At 43.0% G+C, this 21577-nt stretch overlaps 1 protein-coding gene across 6 annotated transcripts in view; it reads left to right on the top strand.

The window, feature by feature from the left end:
- Nucleotides 1-2526: 2526 nt before the first annotated feature.
- The window catches only part of nfia (nuclear factor I/A), a 178665-nt gene continuing 159614 nt past the window's right edge, over nucleotides 2527-21577 (top strand). For 2 of the 6 annotated variants that reach the window (XM_029706502.1, XM_029706501.1), the window contains exon 1: nucleotides 2528-2667. In XM_029706502.1, the coding sequence (XP_029562362.1) occupies nucleotides 2572-2667 (96 nt within the window). In that variant the 5' untranslated portion in view covers nucleotides 2528-2571. Of the gene's footprint in view, nucleotides 2668-21577 lie in introns of all 6 variants that reach the window. The other 4 variants (XM_029706505.1, XM_029706504.1, XM_029706507.1 and 1 more) reach the window with 4 other exon arrangements.

Genomic DNA, 21577 nt, shown 5'->3' with positions numbered 1-21577 from the left:
TATATATATATATATATATATACTGTATTCTATCCTATTCTACTGTATCTTAGTCTATGCAGCTGTGACATTGCTCGTCCAAATATATATATTCTTAATTCCATTCCTTTACTTTAGATTGTGTGTATTGTTAGATATTACTTGTTAGATATTACTGCACTGTTGGAGCTAGAAGCACAAGCATTTCGCTACACCCGCAATAACATCAGCTAAACACAAATACAAATAATACAGTACCATATCATACAACGTGATTACAGTTCACATCTATTCACCTCAGTGACAATAGCCTAATGTGACCGTATTCTTAATATTCTACTTTTATCAAATCTACATATTTCATCTTTTATTTTTCAAATGTGTTTTTGAGGCGGAAATGTCAACATTTCTGCTTAATTAATTATGGTATATGATGCAGACCTGAGAGCCTTGTCTGTGCGGGTATGTGTCCTGAACTAATTTGTCTGTCAAACTGTAACCCAAGGTGCAAAGGGTTGTAATGAAGCCTTACAATTTGCGTTGCAAGTGATCATGGTGTAGACTGTAGAGGCTGTCTGGCCACTGCTGACCTGGTGTGTACAGTGAAGAGCCCCTCGCTGGCCGCGTGGCGCGGCTTCCATCCCCTCTCTCACTCACACACACAACAAGTAACCAACCTGAACTTCACACAGCTCTGGTCTTTGCAAACAATCATCCCCACTAAATGGAACAGCAAAATGACTTACATTGCCAACCGTGGTCAGCTATGTAAAACGAGAATAGGAGGTATTATTTTACTTGTGATTGTATTCATCAAGAAAATCTTAACCTCTTGACTTTTAACTCAATAATACAGCTTGCATTGATATCCAGAAATAAACTGGACTGATCATTACAGAACAAAATGAAACATTTCTAATTTATGGTGAAAAGTAGTCATTTAAAGAAAATGGTCCCTGAAATCAAAAGTTCAATGAAATAGCATGTTGCGCATTTAATATTGAGATGCATTGTAATATATTGCCTCACTTTATTGTGGTGATATCTTCATCGGAGATGATACATTTATTTTAATAAGATACTTTTTTAATAAAGAATCCATATTTGTAAGGTTATATCAGAATCCCCATATTTATAGTGTTGTGCGTCACGATTCTAGCCATACATCTCAGCCATTCTGAGAAAGGTCGGGAACATTTCATTTCTTAACTTATTGGTGAACGTAGTGTGCTAGAAAGTTAAAAAAAGTTGTCACTTTGTCAAAAGGTGAAATGAGGATTACCTCCCTCCAAAACCCTCAGTGCGGTCTTTGGTCTTCAGTGTACCTGTGCACTTCTGCTCCCCTCCCCAAAGCGCTCTCGATATCTCTGGCGGAATCGAATTCCATAGCTGCTATGCTACAATGGGAGAACTGTTTGATGGACGCTCTGTCTCCTTCTCCCTCCCCCGGTTCAGGTATTCCCCCTGATGAGGAACCTGAGCTTCAGAGAGCACCGGCCGGGCACCACCCCTCATGGCCCTCCAGCCCTGCTCAATGCACGCAACGACTCCGAAAAGAGAAAGCAGAGTATTACTGTACATTATATTTGTTAGGGCATACAAAAGTGGGATGAAATTTAAAAAATTATGTAATCGAATTTTAGATGGTGTATCGATTGTACTACATGCAATGGAGAACGTGGTTATGTACTCAAATCAAGATTAACATTTAACATTTCTAAAGATGTATATAGAGTGTCTTCTGTAATAGTACTCAACATTTTTTTATGTTCTGCACTTTACACTCAAAGTAAAGTGGTTTGGTTACTTACATATCCATTTTTAAAGGTGTGAAGTGTCTTCTGGACAGCATTGCTACACGCAGCCTTGAATTCCTCCACATAATGTCCGGACTCTGTCTAGATCAAATAATATCAGCAGTGTAAAGTAAGGCAGCTTGTAAAATGTAGCACCCCCATGTCCATTTTGTATGGGCTTTAGTGGATCCTATTGTCTAGAGGTATTTATGCCGAAAGATAGACATTTGCCAGGAGAGGGAAAAGGGGGGGGGGGGGGGGCCCAAAACAAAACATCGCATGATAGTCTTTAAGCAGTTCCATCTGTCCGGCAGAAATTTCAGGCTAATAGCCTGTAGCGCTTCAGCTCACTGCCCTCACTCTCTCTCTCTACCTGACTCTGTCCTATTAAATCTCTCCACTCCTCAAAAAAAAAAAGATCAGAAATTCAGGAAAAAAAATAAGAACTTGTGCAGACCCAAGTCAACAGGGCTAGTGGTGGGGTGGTGATAATGAAGAACAAGCCCTAATTACAGAGGGAGAAAGAAATGACCCCAAGAACTCGGTGATGTGGAAAATAAGCTCATCATTCTGGTGTGTTTTTTTTTTTTAAAGACTGCGCGCTCTGTGAGCAGATGACTGCTGCTCACCTTGCCACGGGGTCTGCTTGAGATTGGTTCATTGTCAAGGATTTTTTTTTTTTTTTTTTTTACCCATGATTCCATATGGTATGGAGCGGGCTACATGTTGCCCAACATGCCAGTGCAAATGTTTTCTCAATTAGTTATCTTATCTCCGGTGAGTGCACCAGCATCAGATGAAGCTTGCTGACAGCGTAATGGCAGGCAAAACCACGGAAGGCTCCATCAAATGGCAGCTCTGCTACGACATCTCAGCCAGGACTTGGTGGATGGTAAGTTGGCAGCAACCGAAGCTGTTTTTTTTCTTCCACGTTCTTTCCCCATTTGTTCTTTTAAAAAAACGTCCCCATTCTTTAGATCCTTCAAAAAAGACACAAAAACATCTTCTTTTTGAAAATTTTTTTTTTACTCCATTCAACTTCACATTGAGTGGATTTTAAAATAGTGGTTGGTTTGTTTTTGTGTCTGTTGTCAATGTCAGTCCTCTCTGTTGGAGCCTTGTCACTCATGTCCCCTTGTTTGTTTTTTTTCCAAGTCTCTTGTCGTCTCAGTTCAGTATGTCAGTTCTGAAATATTGTTCTGCCGGCGCTGTGCTTATTTGTTCTTGTTCAGTGTTTAACTTTAGTTTGGCTTCAGGAAAATAAATATCCATTTATGGAGTAAATATTTTGTTCACAAAAAAACTATTCATCTGCTGACTGTAATTCAACTTTTCTGCAGTGCACAGATGAGTCAGCCCTTGCCATAAGTAAACCAATATTTTGCCAGCGTCGGCTCGTCTCATCTAGTTAAGGAAGGTTGAGTGAAGGCGTTGAAAAAAAGGACCAAAAAGTGTTGCACCGTTTCTGTCAGACCTCTAGTTCATTCTAGTTTACCGAGTGTGCGGAGCATCGCACTCCGCTCCTGAGCTCTGACATGCAGCGCCGGCAATTAAAGCGCACAGAAAAAAAGAAAAAAAAGAACATGCCCTGGGACGAGTCGGACCCAGCGCTGGGGCAGATTAACTTGCTTGTTGTGGTCAGCGAGGCCAGACAACCTTTGACAGCCCTGTCGCTCCAGCAGCGATGTGGAGAGGTTAAAGTGGAAGGAGGGAGAGCGAAGGAGGAAAAAAAGACGAGTGGAATTTGTAGACTTCGCTGAGAGACGAGGAGGGGTAGGGGGATTCACAATAGTCTATTGTGGCCAGTAGATACAAATGAGCCCAGTCGGGCTGGATGAAAGGGCTTTGAAACTCCTAGTGCCCTGTGTTCATTAGAGGACGACTCGTTATCCCCAGCATCGTTATATTACTATTATCTTTATTATTGCCAGCGTAATTAGAATAATTAATTTTGCAAGGGAGAGTGTGGTGGCGAGCATTGGTCCTTTTCTCCACTGCAGGTTCCTTGCCAGATTGTATAAAATAAGGTAGTTGTATTGCCAAGAGACAATGGCTGTATTATTCCTCTGTAAGAAGACCATGAACTTTAGAATTCCACTCCGTTGTCCCCCTCTCTCTGGCTCCCCCGCCCTCCTCTCCTCGCCCATTCCACCTCGTCCACAGCAGCAGTCAGCAAGCAGCGCTCCATGCCTGTGTGTAGGGAACTGATGAGGGGCAGAAGGAGAGAAACGGGAGCCTTTCTCTGCCTGTCACTTTCATTAGGAGTCCCAGTGAAATTGGTTTTAGACCTTCACTACAGAGGGCGACATGTCACATAGGGGAAAGAGGTGGTAGGTAGTGGTGGTTGAGTTTTTGTACGGAAAGGGGTAGAGATGTGCGGGCATTCCTCACTGTCGCTTTCTCCCCCTCTCTCTGGGGCCATGGGGCTGAAGACTGGATGAAGACTGAGTGTTCCCCAGTTCGTGGACTTGCTCATTTTGAGTAATCTCTTGCTGCTTTTTAAAAAAGTTTTATCCTCTAAAAGAAAATGAAGCTTTCAGTTGGTCTCTTGCACATGTTCTGACAAAAATATAATTAAAGTTGATTTACTTGTTAAAAGGTCGCCTCAAGAGATATGGTAGTTATATGTATGCGTATGTATGTGTGAGTATGTAAAATCACCTGTACAATCCACCATGCAACGCAGGGATACACATTTTCATATACCTGTACAATACACCATACAACACAGGGATATATATATGTGTATTCCTGCATTGTATGGTGGATTGTACAGGTGATTTTGTGAGCTGTAATTGCACACTAATGAATCAGTATTGTGTTTAAAGCAGTATAAGTACTGAAGAGCTTTGAATTAATTGAGTTATCAGTCAATAGACATTTGTCAATACATAATCTGGTGTTGAATTTCAAAGATGCTACCTTGCATTTATCTAATGTCAAATAAATCATTTAGTGTTTTGACATTTAAATTCTATAAAACAATGTATTTTCTGTGAATGTTTATATTAATATGATGGTAAAGGTAGTGAAGTAATGTTGCATGAGTGTTGCAAATCATTATTGATTTCCTCTGAAAATGTGATTTATAGGTTTCTACAACCACTGTTTATTGTATTGGAAAAAATATATACACTACACCATATTTGTTTCTAAATCAGTAGCTCACTTGGAAAATGTCCTATCTTGTGGCAATACTAAAAATCGACTTTAAAAAAATGTGAAATGTATTAGGTGGTTGACCGAGGAAACGGAGATGACGTTCCTTCAAACGGATCGTGTCCTCGCTGTATTAATAAAGAGTTTACGATGACATGGTCATTATGGGAATGCTGCGGGATGGTTTCCAGTTTAGACGAGGAGGAGTGGAAGCTGCTTTTATTAATTGCCGTCCATGTGCTCCCATTCACTTGAATTAGTCAACAGTTGCTTCGACTAATTTAATCCCTCTGAAATGTTATATCAGATTTTTGAATGGCACTGGAGGTTAAATTAGGTTACAGCGGAAAGAGGATTATATGTTTAATTTCAGAACCACAGTTCTAGTAATTATTTCAGATGATTAGCACAGACTGTGTGGAATTCATCAGTTTTATTTGAGCTCAAATGTTTCAACTGTTATTTGGCATTCATCATATTTAATGGAAGTAGGTCTGACCATTTTGCCAGTCTCTGCTCTCTTTATAATAATTCCAATGGATATCATTTGCTTCAAGGTTTGCCACATTATTACCATTGCAAGTAGACCCCTTGTAATTGACAGGGCATAACCCTCATCGGCCACATTGTCAATATAAGTCCCACATTTTCCAATTAGTAATTCATTGAGCTTTGTTTTCTAGCTTTGTCAGTTATCGGACTTGCTACGTCAACTGCTGAATGTTCTATGTGATCTGTTGTATACCTACATTTGTGTTATTTCATGTTAATTCTAGTGAGCGTTTCACCTCGGCTGTGGTCTGTACGCGTTTGCCGCCATCTCGTTAAATATAGGGGATGTAGACTCCATCCTCTACTTGTTTTCACTGACTACACTGGCAAAATGAACAGATGTTACACTTAAGTAATCTCGTACAGCTTGCTTATTTGAAATGCATCTCAGAATGAAGAGGTATGACATGGGCTCTTTTAGTGGGCCATCTTGTAAATTCATTTATACTTCATGAGCTTCGTCATTGTAAGGTTTGTTCATAAAGGGGCTTTGAAGATGGCCAGTTCAAATGCGCATCAGAAGTGCTTGTCTCCCCGGCACAGTCAGTTCTGGTCGAGCTACGCTCCTGTAACATACTCTAAGTGCATCCAAATGATACCAGTCACAAGTCTTGCCCTTTCAGTCTGCACACCTCACCTCCTGTGTGTCTACTTTTCTTCTGAACTTGCTTGGTTTGTCTCTCTTCATACTTCACGCTATGGTTTATTTAAAGTAACCGTTCCCGTCTTTTAAATGTGGTTCTATTCTCCGTTATTTTTGAAATATTGTCCAGTAGCAGGCGTCAAAGAAATATGACCTTTTTCTGACATTGGTATTATTCTATTTTCCATGTACATTTCACGTGTTACTCATCATTTCGCCTTTTGAGAGGTGGCGGGGGGCCGGGGCTCTCTGTGTGCCGTGGCTGTGCCGAGCAGCTCTATGTGATAAAGGCTCCCAGGCTTTGTTTGAAGTCGGCCACTCTAATTAACCCTGTTTGTGCCTGAGCCATGGGGGCTGCGGGCCGACCCGCCAGTGTGTTAACACTGCGCTCATGTCATATTTCACCACCGGAGGGGCTAATGGGATTTCAGCTGCACTACAAGTGCCGTTCCTATAATCCACTTGTCAGTGAGCAGCCCCCCCCCCCCCCAACAGGGAAATGTGCACAGTGTGTGTGTACAGTATTCACTCCTACTGTAAGTAGTGGGCATATGAGTGTGTGAGAGCCAGTGGCAGAGAGCGGGCGGGGGTATGGCATGTGGGAATAAAATAATGACCATAGTCATTTACCACCAACCCCAACTGCCTCCCTAACCCTGCAACTATAGCTATCATATTTATTTGGAGTGGGGGGGAAATCATGCCCTGCACCTGATCTGTCACTTTCAAATAACTGGGAATGAGTATCTCATCACCTTTATTATGTGTTGCTTCTAAATGAAGCTCAAAGCTAAAAAGGGAGAAAATGAATCTTGAGATCCCTGCCCTGGAAAAAAAGAACAAACTTTCGCGTACTTGTTTCAGCAGATATTCTTCATAATTGGTGTTCATTATTTTGTCGTCTATCTGCAATTGTTTATTCAGGAATCAAATGATTCAATTGAATTGCTCTCCTGGGGCACCAGAGATCAAACTCTGATTTGCCAACTTGATGAATCAGGCTTTGTGTCCGTAAATATGCAGCGGCATTGTGCTCACAAGTTGTCTTTGTTCTGTGTGAAGTCGTGTTCATTAGCCAGCCCTCACATCTATTCTGATAACATGGGACCATTGTACCCAGAGTCACAGGTTAAAGGGATACTTCAGAATTGAGGTCCTTTATCAGATGAACTTGTAGATAGCATTTTTAAGTCTCTGTGTGCTGTTTGAAGGATGTTGCTAACTAACTCTCGTGCAATTGCTAACTAGCGTTAGCGCAGTGACTAGAAGTCTATGGGTATCTGCTAGTATCCATAAACTTCCAGTCATTGCGCCAACGCTAGATAGCATTAACATCGTGAAACTACCTCTAACTTCCTTCATACTGGACATATGGATACAATTTTTGTGTCTACAAATTCATCGGACTCTGGGGAAGTATACTGAACCAAAAAAAAAACGTAAAGTGTTGGTCCCATTTTTCGTGAGCTGAAATACACTGGAGAAGTGTGCTTTTCACGGATGAATCCCGGTTTCAACTGTACCAGGCAGATGGCAGACAGCGTGTATGGAAGCTGAAGACATCCTATGGTAGTTCTTCAATGGTCTGTGTACTCAACAGACATGTCACCAACCATTGAGCATGTTTGTGATGCTCTGGATTGACGTGTACGACGACGGCGTGTTCTAGTTCCCGCCATTGAAGAGGAGTGGGACAACGTTCTACAGGCCACAATCAACAGACTGATCAACTCATGAAAAGGAGATGTGTCGTGCTGCAGGAGGCGAATGGTGGTCACACCAGATACTGACTGGTTTTCTGATCCACGCCCCTACCTTTTTAAGATGTCTGACCAACAGATGCATATCTGTATTCCCAGTCATGTGAAATCCATAGATTAGGGCCTAATGAATTTATTTCAATTGACTGATTTTCTCATGAACTGAAACTCAGTAAAATCTTAGAAATTGTTGCATGTTGCGTTTTATATTTGTGTTCAGTGTAGATAAAGGGCCTCAATGCCAAAATCCCAAATTATCCCTTTAAGGCCGAATCTACGGGTGCCCAAAACAAGTCAAGATAGTGTAAAATCCCCAGAAGTCCATGTGGCTGTATGATAAATCGAGTTAGCACAGTAAGAAAGAAGATTATGTTTCCAGATTGCTTATGACAGCGTCTCATATTTGAAAAAAAAACTCATTATTGCAGAAGTGAGCAGTTTGGGGTTTTAAATGTCGGCTTTATGCTCATTTAAAATGCTTAAACGTCAATATTGTATTACTCCACACGATCGGAGATGGCGATGAGCAGTTTGGCGCATTTTAGCAACTCAATTTATCTACCGTTCCACCGTGTTACCGTCGCAAAAAGACACGAAACTGTCAGCGTTTGGGCCGTGTTCGTGCTACCTGTGCGTTACCCATGTGGTGCAGTTACAGTGTTAGCGTCATATTGTGCACAAGATGTTTCCAATTTGGTCTCTTCTATGGACTGGAGAGAGATGATTAGAGGGGAGGAAATTGGAGGATTAAAATTGTCTGCTTGAACTTCCTGAACACTACATGCTCGCTCTCCTTCACTCTCCCGCTCTCTCGCTGCCTGAGCAGCCATAGGCCCTACAGCCTGGGAAATTGTCTACCGGTTCACATAGACTTCCAGACTAGGTGTGTGTGTGCGTACACCGGGTGGTGCACAGTGTAAGATAGCTCCCAGTGTGCGTCAGGCTGTCAGCTGGGTCTGTATCAACGGCCTGATATGAGTCACTTCTCTCCCAGGGTAATGATGGGAATTGGTCATTGTGTGACACTGCTAGACGCTAGCAGGCAGGTACTGTATGTATGGCCACAATAAGATTAGAAATGGTAGTAGTTTTTCCTCTAGAATAGGTTATGTCTAGGAGGTTTTAATGAAAATGTGTACTCGTTTTTCTACATTCACACTTAACTAGAAAGTAAAAATGTTGTCGTTTATACATTGTTGCAAATGATCATATTCTGTATAGTTGTGTTTGGTGCTATAATTTCAGATCTTGGTAAATTAGCTCATCTTTGCTGATCTACTGCTACAGTGGTCTGTGCAAGTTGAGGAATAGTGTTTATTTTGAGTTACTATTTGAATTTCTAGTCTGGATGGGATTTTAGGCTCTTCGGCTTCTTTTTGCAATATAGTATTGGAACATTCTGAATGACTAGCAGAAGGCCGTAATATCCGTTCATATGTTGAGTGTCTCAGGCAGAAACCCACGCCTCAGGGTGTCTTGGCTTTCTTTGTGTTGCGACGTATATCTGAAGCGAAAGACCATAGGAGACAAGTAACATTTAGAATCTAGTGCTCATGTTGCCGCTTCATGTACTTGGCCTTTTGTTACAGTACATTTCGAATATGCTTATTTCTGGTAATATGACACATTTGGTCTCGGAGAATTCTCACCCCTAGTGACAATCTGACGCTGTTCTTGGATACAGGCAGATCTTGATGAGGCTGAGTGGAGGGCTGCTCTCATTTGGCACCTGGTGATGTTGTTGGCTTGTGAACAGGGGAAGAGCAGGAAGGAGAAAATCGGCTTTGGGTCGAGCGTGCATGTTAAAATAGACACGACGTTTGGGATTCAGCCCAGGCTATTTGACAAAGCATTCATACCTTATTTGATCTTATTGTTTATATCATAATTTCTTATAGATTATCACGGTCTTATCCACAAAGCACATGAGTACAGTTTTTAAATATTTTTTTTAGGGGATAGATCAGCTATGAAATTAGCAGAGAGACTTGAAGTCTATCAAATAACATTACTTCATACATCATTTCTAATCCACTTATTATGCCCCTACTCCCCTGGTTGGAGGAAAATGTTAAAATTCTCTCTTTTTCTCTCTCTCTGTCTGTCTGTCTGTCTGTCTGTCTGTCTGTCTGTCTGTCTCTCTCTCTCTACACATACACAAAAGTACGTGGACACCCCTTCCAAATAGTGGATTCGGCTATTGCGGCCACACCCGTTGCCGACAGGTGCATAAAATCCAGCACACAGACATGCAATTTCCATAGACAAACATTGGCAGTAGAATGGCCTTACTGAAGAGCTCAGTGACTTTCAACGTGGCACAGTCATAGGGTGCCACCTTTCCAACAAGTCAGCTCGTCAAATTTCTGCCCTGCTAGAGCTAAGTGCTGTTATTGTGAAGCGTAAAAGTCTAGGAGCAACAATGGCTCAGCCGCAAAGTGGTAGGCCACACAAGCTCACAGAACGGGAGTGCTGAAGCGCGTAACGCGTAAAAATCCTCTGTCCTCAGTTGCAACACTCACTACTGAGTTCCAAACTGCCTCTGGAAGCAATGTCAGCATAATAACTATTATTCGGGAGCTTCATGAAATGGGTTTCCATGGCCACGCAGCCGCAAATAAGCCTAAGATCACCATGCGCAATGCCAAGTGTCGGCTGGAGTGGTGTAAAGCTCACCGCCATCTGACTCTGGAGCAGTGGAAAGGTGTTCTCTGGAGTCCGACAGACAAAACTGGGTTTGGCAGATGCCAGGAGAACGCTACCTGCCCGAAAGCATAGTGCCAACTGTAAAGTTTGGTGGAGGAGGAATAATGGTCTGGGGCTGTTTTTCATGATTCGGGCTAGGCCCCTTAGTTCCAGTGATTCTGTGCTTCCAACTTTGTGGCAACTGTTTGGGGAAGGCTCTTTCCTGTTTCAGCATGACAATGCCCCTGTGCACAAAGCGAGGGCCATACAGAAATGGTTTGTCGAGATCGGTGTGGAAGAACTTGACTGGCCTTCACAGAGCCCTGACCTCGACCCCATCGAACACCTTTGGGCTGAATTGGGACGCCGACTGCGAGCCAGGCCTAATCGCGCAACATCAGTGCCCCACCTCACTAATGCTAATCTGTCTGTCATTTCTTTGCTAATCGCACTTGGAATCGAGTGTATCAGTCAATCAATCCAATCTTAATTGCATCCCTCAGGTGTCCACAGACTAACCAATCTTTCCCCGTACACTACCATTTTACGATTTCCTTTTGCAATACAGTTATGTCTTACAAGGGTCTTGAACCTCTCTGTACAATTTCAACCGCGATTGCCCTAAAAATAAATACTTGACCTAAGAGTATAATCATATTTCTCTTTGACTGATCATGGTTTTTCAGATCTCGTAAAAGGACTGTTTGTAGGTCCATCTGAACACAGACATTATGATTTAACAACCACTCCTGGACCTGACTCCAAAAGCGAGCCACCAATGGACAGTACCAAAAGAGATGGATCTATTGATTCTCTTTCCTCGTGGCAGTCTGCACAGGGCTGACTGTTCAGCGCCCCATATATTGAGCATTCTTTTTGTGGCAAGAATTGTATTTAATAGTTTCAATTGAAAACGGAGTGATGCGTCAATTGTTTTGTACATCAATTCATAAATCCGATGCCATGGTATTTGGACATAAAAAAAATCTGGCATAGTTATCAAACTGATCCACTTTACGATTTATACTAGTTATTTTAAGCCATGCGTGGTTTTCCATTGGAGACAGACAAATCAATTAATTCCTTTCTCTTTTGAGTAATTGCCATCTTCCATTTTTGTGGTAGAGCTGTGATGAGTTGGTTTTACTTTTGTATTGAGCAAACATCTCCATACGCCTTCGTTAATTGCTTGCATGACAATTTTACTGTCCTTATTTACAATGTCATACATCAACATGATACCTTCCTTATATCTTTTCCAAGAAAATGTCTCTTACCTATGTCAGTACATTGGAGTTTAGCCATATTATTTGCTGTAATATTTGAAATTGGAGTTGTAACCAAGTCTGTATGGCTTCATTTAAAAAGGAGGATACTTTAAACAGGGATCAATTGTCAATCCCCCGGAAATGGTTGGTTTTAATCTGGATTACGGCAATAAGACCGCTTTTGGACATTGAATGTGCCTCTCTTTGTAGCCTGCTGGAAAACCAGTTTGGAAACAAAATTATTTTACTATCGTTAAGTTCTGAACAGAACCGTAATTATTTTCCCCCTCTGTTCCACTGTTCTGACCAGCAAGATAAAGTTCTGAAGGGTTTATATTGTTCCTTTTTCAACTAGAGGTCGACTGATTTATGATTTTTCAACACCAATACCGATTTATTGGAGGACCAAAAAAAGCCGATACCGATTAATCGGCCAATTTTTATATATATATTTGTAATAATGACAATTACAACAATACTAAATGAACACTTTTATGTTAACTTAATATAATACATAAATAAAAATCAATTTAGTCTCAAATAAATAATCAAACGTATTCAATTTGGTTTAAATAATGCAAAAACACAGTGTTGGAGAAGAAAGTAAAAGTGCAATATGTGCCATGTAAAGTTCCTTGCTCAGAACATGAGAACATATGAAAGCTGGTGGTTCCTTTTAACATGAGTCTTCAATATTGCCAGTTAAGAAGTTTTAGGTTGCAGTTATTATAGGAATTATAGGACTATTTCTCTCTATACCATTTGTATTTCATATACCTTTGACTATTGGATGTTCTTATAGGCACTATAGTATTGCCAGCCTAATCTCGGGAGTTGATAGGCTTGAAGTCATAAACAGCGCTGTGCTTCAAGCATTACGAAGAGCTGCTGGCAAACGCAGGAAAGTGCTGTTTGAATGAATGCTTACGAGCCTGCTGCTGCCTACCACCGCTCAGTCAGACTGCTCTATCAAATATCAAATCTTAATTATAATATAATAAACACACAGAAATACGAGCCTTAGGTCATCAATATGGTCAAATCCGGAAACTATAATTTCGAAAACAAAAGTTTATTCTTTCAGTGAAATACGGAACCGTTCCGTATTTTATCGAACGGGTGGCATCCATAAGTCTAAATATTCCTGTTACACTGCACAACCTTCAATGTTATGTCATAATTATGTACAATTCTGGCAAATTAATTACGGTCCTTGTTAGGAAGAAAGGGTCTTCACACAGTTCGCAACGAGCCAGGCAGCCCAAACTGATGCATATACCCTGACTCTGCTTGCACAGAACGCAAGAGAAGTGACATAATTTCCCTAGTTAATATTGTCTGCTAACATGAATTTATTTTAACTAAATATGCAGGTTTAAAAATATATACTTGTGTATTGATTTTAAGAAAGGCATTGATGTTTATGGTTAGGTACAGTCGTGCAACGACAGTGCTTTTTTCGCAAATGCGCTTGTTAAATTATCACCCGTTTGGCGAAGTAGGCTGTGATTCAGTGATAAATTAACAGGCACCACATTGATTATTTGCAACGCAGGACAAGCTAGTTAAACTAGTAATATCATCAACCATGTGTAGTTAACTAGTGATTATTTGAAGATTGATAGTTTTTTTTATAAGGTAAGTTTAATGTTAGCTAGCAACTTAACTTGACTCCTTGCTGCACTTGCGTAACAGGTGGTCAGCCTGCCAATGCAGTCTCCTCGTGGAATGCAATACAATCGGCCATAATCGGCATCCAAAAATGCCGATGACCGATTATGAAAACTTGAAATCGGCCCTTATTAATCGGTCAACCTCTATTTTAAACCTCTGAAATATATATATTTTTTATACATTTAGCTCAATATTAAATTACTATCTGCACAATCAGTGCAGATAGAGCAGCTTGCTATGGAGTGGGCAAGCTATTTACATGCGTTGGACAGACAAGTGTAGGGCATGAGATACGACAAATATTTTGCGGGTGGGGAGAGAGCGAGATAGGGTGGAGGAGGCTTAGCTTGAAGTGCTGGGCATCTTGTTGTTATGACATGAGGACTTGAGAGAACTTGAATCATCTCACACATATATACATTTGTCTCTAATCCATAATTGTTTTGCCCCTTAATGTTATCATTAGATCAGATTTGTATAGCTAATAGTTCAATGGCCATAATAAATAAGTATGGTGACATCGGGCAACCTTATTTTATACCTCTTGACAATGCAAAGCTCTTAGAAGTAACTGTTTTATTATAATTTTTTTATATTTTCAAAACCGCCCTGTTTGAGTACCGATTTCTTTATCTTCCGCCCTGTTTTAAGTGGTCCCATTTTGGTGAATATATATTTATTATGGAAGTGTTAATTAAAGGCTCACAATGCTTTTTTACAGCCATTTTTATTTAATGTTGATATTGATCTGGTGTTTTTTAATTGGTCAGTGTAGCAGTACCAGCTCCTAAAGAGTCTTAAGATGTATCAATTAAACCCTCACCTCGTGACCTTCGCTACGATCAGCTTCCAAATGTAGGCGGGAGGGAAACAGGACTCCACCTTAGACTGCCCATACTGTAAGGTGCTGCATCACTAATTCATATATTTTGTCATTCAAATGGAAGACTTAAGGTACATCTGATTTTAAATGAGTTGAAGTGTTTCGAAAAGCTTCACTGGTGTCAAAATGTTGTCGCCCCCCCTCTTTTTTTCTTTTTCAACCTGTCTCCCTCTCTCTTGCTCTCTTGCTCTGTCTAAGCCACACTCCTCTCTGCTGAAGAATGAAGGGATCAATTGTGTGGAAGAGATGCGTGTGAAATCCCTCATGTCTGGGCCTGGGGTAGGGGGGTGGTTGGTTGAGGGAGGGGGGTGTGGGTCATGGGTCACTGTGTGAGAAAAAGACCCCCTTTCTATTCTTGGCATGGCTCTGCAAGGAACACCCCCCCTCCTTCCCTCTATATGTTTATCTCACCCTCCACTTCCAGCCCACCCCGTTCCCCTACCCCTCTCTCTCTCGCTATACCCGTCTCCATGTCCCTCCCCAGAGAACGATGGCTACTGGCCAAGACAGCTGGTTCTTTGGGCCAGTCTGGTGCCGTTTTCCAAGGCTTGGATTGTTGGGGGCTTGTCTTGCTGGGAGGAGGGGGGGGGGGGACAATGGGAGTTGAAGAAGATGCTCCCACTCCCACTCTGTGTGCCCATTATGGGCCTGAGACTCACAGAAACCAACCTATCCTGCCGCAACTACACTGAACAAAAATAGAAACGCCGCATGTAAAGTGTTGGTCCTATGTTTCATGAGCTGAAATAAAAGATCCCAGAAATTTTCCATATGCACATTTTTTTCTTTATTTTTACAATTTAATGCACAAATTTGTATACATCCCTGTTAGTGAGCATTTCACCTTTGCCAAGATAATCCATCCACCTGACAGCTGATTTAACAGCATGACCATTACACCGGTGCACCTTGTGCTGGGGATAATAAAATGTCACTTTAATAGGTGCAGTTTTGTCACACAACACAATGCTACATATGTCTCAAGTTTTGAGTGGGCATGCAGTTGGCATGCCGATGGCAGGAATGTCCGCCAGAGCTGTTGCCAGATAATTTAATGTTCATACCATTTAGGGAATTTGGCAGGACGTCCAACTAGCCTCACTACCGCAGACCACATGTGTGGCGTCATATGGGCGAGCGGTTTGCTGATGTCAACGTTGTGAACAGAGTGCCCCATGGTGGCGGTGGGGTTATAGTATTGGCAGGCATAAGCTATGCACAACGAACACAATTGCATTTTATCGATGGCAATTTGAATGCACAGAGATACCATGACGAGATCCTGAGGCCCGTTGTCGTGCCATTCACCCGCTACCATCAACTCATGTTTTAGCATGATAATGCACGGCCCCATGTCTCAAGGATCTGTACACAATTCCTGGAAGCTGAAAATGTCCCAGTTCTTCCATGGCCTGCATACTCACCAGACATGTTCCCCATTGAGCATGTTTGAGATGCCCTGGATCGACGTGTACGACAGCTTGTTCCAGTTCCCGCCAATATCCAGCAACTTCGCACAGCCATTCCACAGGAAAGTATTCCACAGGTCACAATCAACAGCCTGATCAACTCTATGCGAAAGAGGGAAATGAGGGAAATGGCCTGCCTGGTTTTCTGATCCACGCCCCTACTTTTTTTTTTAAGGTATCTGTGACCAAATGATGCATATCTGTATTCCCAGTCATGTGAAATTCATAGATTAGGGCTTAATTAATTTATTTCAATTGACTGATTTCCTTAATATGAATTTTAACTCAGTAAAATCTTTGCAATTGTTGCATGTTGTGTTTATATTTTTGTTCAGTATATATCAGTGACTGACCCACTGCAATTTCCGCTCTGGGAGATTGTTTATTTAATTGAAAGCCAAGGGGGGGATTTATGTTAGTTGGTTAGTTACGTGTTACACATGTTGGATCTTAATTTGAGCCAGTTTGCTACAGCAGGAAAGGGTTGGAGTTGATCCATTTTTCGTTACGGAAAATCACGTCTGAAATTGCTGTGGCAATTACAAACTTCGGAAGCCTTTTTCAACCACAAATAAACAACTAGTTTTAAATCTCATGCATTCCCCTGCAACAGGGTGATCAAATTAAGGGTGATCAAATTACAATACACTTGTAACGTGTCGAATTGTTCATCTTCACGTTCTTATTGTCGATGGGCTGGCTTCTTTCATTAACCCCCAGTGCATTAGTGTTTAGCTTAGTGGCAGGTGTATGAGTGGAAACACAGCCTCTGTAGCTCTCTACCACACTGTGCTTAGTGCTGGGGGAGCTCACTTTGGTAGAGTGGGATGGCTTATGTGAGTGGTGTCACTCACCAGGGATCCAGACTCTGCCACTGTCTTTCTTTCTCTCTGTCTCTTTCTCCCTCACTCTCTTTTTCTGCCCCCCCCCCCCCCCCCCACCCACCTCCCCTCCCTTTCTCATCTCCCTCCCTAGGAGGAGAGCGGTAAACCTGAGGGGAGCGGTGCTAAACAAAGTGGGGATTGTTTTCCCTCTGCCATGGCTCTGTGCCACTCAAGGCACAATATCAAACAATCATGGACACTGGCTCCTGCGTATGCTCTCTCCCACAATTTGGTTACGCTCTGTTTTCCAGCCCTGGCTGTTTCCCTGCCTCCAACCAGCAATGCTCCTTTGTTTGTTTACAGAGTTTATTGAACTTCTAGCCGTAATAAAACCTATAAGCCAATAAGCTTTTAACGTCTCTGTTACTGTATATATACTCGCGTATGACTGGTATTGATTTGAAAAAGTGTGTTCTTTTGGGAGTTTTCCTTTTGTAATGGTCCCAGAAAAAAAGGAAAAGGATTCCAGAAATGCCATCTGGTATTTGGAAGAGGTGTGTGTGTGTATATGGAAGAGGTGTGTGTGTGTGTGTGTGTGTATATATATATATATATGTGTGTGTGTACGTGTCGAAAAGTGATAATTTTCTCTCCATACCTCTCCTCTTGGTCTCTAGCCACCCGCCACTTTGCTGCCAAAAAAAGGTGTCAGTCTCCCCAGTAAAAGGGAGGTAGGGGGGTGTTTGGTGTGTGTGAGGGAGAGATGGTTTATTGGCATATCTGGATCTTTGCCAGTATTTATTAACTCTTCTCTTGCCACTCTCCATCTTCCTCTAACATGTCATTTCCCAAGTTTGATTCTGAAGGCGTGATACAGTTGGGAATATTGGCAATGTCCACGCTTACCCTGTTTCATAATGTGGAATCACAGTCATGAGCCATTAGGAGGACTATAAATGTTATGCAGGTGGTGCATTAACGCGGAGATGTCAACCACTAACTCCCATCTCTTTCTTTTCATTACAATCAGAGATGGGACATCTCCCTGTGTCAGTAGTTGTAAATGAGGAATTGGCTGCAGAAACCTCCCCGCGGTTGAAATTTTAGACCTCGTATTTCACTGTTTTGGCCTTACACCCCTGTGTATAATGGTCCCTGTGACTTTGGCATAGTGAAATGAGTAATTCCATCTGATTGTAGGCTCTGTGAAGCCCCAGTGTTGCCTTGCTTCAAGCCTGTCTCACTAACTGACATGTGAAAGGGGTAATCCTCTCTGTTTGGCCCCAGACCCAATTCATTCCGAAAGGCATGAAATATGAACTGTGGGGTGCACAGCTTGTTAAGCTCAGGGTAGTGTGTGTGTGTGTGTGTGTGTGTGTGTGTGTGTGTGAGAAGTAGAGATCTCTCATCTAAACATGATATGGCATAATGGTTTCATCTCAATAATTGTTGATCATTTTTTATCAAAGCCTCAGTTATATATTTCAGATTTTTCTCTTCACACACCAGTACCAAGCCATTAGCATCTTCTTTTCAATGATTGCTAATGCATCCACTGTGTGGTTGTATGCTATTGCTGACCCATTAAGACTAAAACCAATCACACTGATTACCAGAAAAGCCCACTAACAATTTAACAAATGAGCTGGCCATTCCAGCAAATAAAACCAAGATTGCTACTTAGTTCATTAAAAGTGGCGGGGCTAGATTAGGTGAGCTAATGCGGGCGGTGATTTGGGGCTTTGACTGTTCGGTGGCTGGGTGGCAATGCTGCGGGGACACACAGAGGACAGCGGCGGAAGCGGACAGATGTCACCATGTCGGAAATCTGATTTAAAACGAGAAGAGAAGATCCCTAATGATTACTGTGACACCCTGCCCAACGCGTCGCACGGTATCAGAGTTGGCCTAATTACCAGAGGTCACGGAAGTGCCACTCTCATGCAACCCTCTCTGCCTTATATGTAGCTAATGGGCCTCGCTCCCCCCTAGGACCCGGCCGATATGTTTTTTTTTTTAGGTCTGATTCCCAATTTATTTTTTGGGGGGGGGTTGACAAAACGTAACGATTTTATTTCTGCCGATATACTGTTTTACTCTGGGGAAATGAACAAGTTGAATTGTTCCAAACTCAAATCTCATAAATGGACATCCAAAGCAGCGATTGTCCCAAAAATATGCTTCAAATGTTGATTTCTTACATGACACATCATGGGAATGGCCGCAAACGTTCAGATCAGCATGAGAATTTTTTAAAATCCTATTTATGGAATATTGCTTATCGGTGGAATTATCGGCCGACACCGATAGTGTTAAAAGGCCCCTATCGGCCGACAATATCGGTGAAGTATATATACTCACCCTGACACATTGGTGAAGTATCTAAACAAAGTGTTTTTACATCTGGAGTTTAACTGGCAGGGGATCACAGAATGACTTCTCATTTGTTGTGGAAGCATCTGTCTATTGCCTATTTCACTTAGCTAAAACCCTGCAGGTTCAGCTTCTACTCTGAAGTCTAAACTGTGCCCAATCATCTGATGGGAGTAAAAAGATGCTTGGAGGAGTTTCTCAGCATCCCAAATCATGCAGGGTCAGCTAATTCCCCATCAGCGCTAATGTAGAATGATCATCCTTTTTATCTGCGTGTGTAAAACTCCTACTCCGTTTTGTCCCGTGGCAAGCCTTTCACCCCCCTTCCTCCTATCTAATTAAGTTGATTCAGAGCGGTGCCTGTTTAGGCACAGGGCCCCATTACTTATGGCTGTCCAGCCAGGGGCACCCGCTGACCCCACCGAGCCTGTCGCCCATGTTCCACACGCCACCGACGGGGAGCCGCCGACCCCCTCAACCCAGGGGAGGGCGAGCAGCTGGCGGGGGCATCTCCAGAGGCCGCTGTCCTCTCCTCAACTCTCAACCCACCCGCCCCTCTCCTCACAAAAAGACAGGAAGTTCTCACAGGGGGGACTGTCCTTGTTTACTCCCTACTCATAGTGAGCAGAGCCATGGAGAACAGCTCTGTAGTTGCCCCTCACTCTGATCTCAGCGCAGTGGTAGATAGAGTGAGAGGGAGATGGTGAAGTGGTGGCCGTAAAAGTGGTTGACTGTAAGGGATCCAGAGGACTGGCTGGCTGCCCCCCCCCATGGCGGATTAAGCTGGCAGCTAGCTGCAGCCGGGGGACAGGCTGCCACTGGCCACTCCAAGGTGACCCCTGGCAAAGCTGGCAACACATCTGTAGCCCTGCCTGGCACATCCAGGAGCTCCAGGCCCCCACACTGGCTGTCCAGGCCGGCTGGCAGGGAGTCTTAGCAGGGGGCCGGCTGTCCTCCTGCTGCCTGGCATGGGGGCAGAGGGTAGGACACAGAATGTGGTTAGGGTACGGAGCACATACTGGGAAGTCGGGGAGCTAGGACAGCAAGGAGATGGCGGAGAACTGAGGTAGATGTTTAAAAAAAAGACTGACACTCCATTATTTCCAAATATCAGATCCTAGATGGACGGATGCAGACAGACCAACACAGAGGTCAAGGAAAGACCTTACAGCCGAGAGTAATACTGATGCTTTCTCTCTTTCTACATTTAGATCTCACTGTGAGCGTGTGAGTACATATTAGTGTTGTTTTTGGATGATGAAAGGAAAACCACAGCAACATATCTGTTTACCATGGGGTGGTAGTGATGATGGTGGTGGGGGAGCCAGCGAAGGCAGCCATCTGTTCAGAGGAGCAAGGTGACCCACTGGGCTGGCAGACAAGGCAGGCAGGTGTCCACACATTACAGCCACATGGGCTCCCTTTACAGGGTCTACAGTATGTACAACAACAATATGCGCTATGTTTTCTTTGAGCACACTGGGGAGAAAATGGTGGTCAGCTAAGCTGAATCCACACCGGTACAGTCAGTGTAGCCATGGCACGACGGGCCCTTCCTCCCAGCCCCTCAACCTCCACTGTGGCCTGGAGAAAGTGAGAGAGGCGGCCTGCCTCCTAAAGTGGATACATCCTCCTGCAATCAGTGGGCCCGGCCGCGATCCTCCTCGCCCCAAATCCAAGCCATCCGCCGGTGAACGCAGAGCAGGTCCTCCTTAACTCTAATTGTTTCCATCTTCCCGCTGAATGAGTTGTGGTACTGTGGCCACAGCCTGCCTGCTCCGGCCACCTCCTCTACTCTCGGCCCTTGTCACAAACTATTTTTAGAATCTCAATGGAGATATTTGCTGCATAGCTGTTTTATTTAGCTACCTTTATCAGACGTGTATTGCTATTAAAAGCAGCCTGTTTTGCTTAGGTAAGCGGTGGCCATACCTGTGATCAGTGGCTGAAGGTTTTCCAAAAAACTGCCAATGAGCTTTTTTTAAAACATTGGGGTTATTATTCAGAGCCAGTGTAAAGTACAGTACCTGTTAAATTGGATGAATCTTTCTGAGTGTACTCTATGCTATTTGGAGTTAGTGGGCCAGCCAGGTATTGGTCCAGGTGCCAGGGCTGAAGAAAGTTTGAAACCAGACAAGGCTGTGGGAGCCCAGGACTGATTGTTGACTGGGAGAATTAATGAACCAGATTAGGTGTCCCAGGCCAGCCACAAGCTGCAGGGAGGGGGAGAGAAAGAGTGGGGGGAACCCACATCCTTGTCCTACCCGGGCCACATGTCCCAGACAGTCCCGGTTGGAGTTTGTTTTAGACCCCACACTTCTCTTCATCGCGAGCGAATAAAAGGGCCATTTGGGGTGAATGAAAAGGCTCTTTAAAAAAGTGGAACAATGAAATGGGAGAAAGACGGGTGCAGAAGCCTTAATTAAGCCTGTAAATGACTGTAGATGGAGTACAGCCCAGCTGAAGATCTGTGTTATTCCTGGCTCTATGTGGTCAGTATTAATATCACTGG

This window comes from Salmo trutta, chromosome 22 (assembly GCF_901001165.1).
Source record: "Salmo trutta chromosome 22, fSalTru1.1, whole genome shotgun sequence".
Taxonomy (NCBI): domain Eukaryota; kingdom Metazoa; phylum Chordata; class Actinopteri; order Salmoniformes; family Salmonidae; genus Salmo; species Salmo trutta.
The sequence above is the reverse complement of the archived record's forward strand: the minus strand, read 5'-3'. Positions and strand labels throughout refer to the sequence as shown.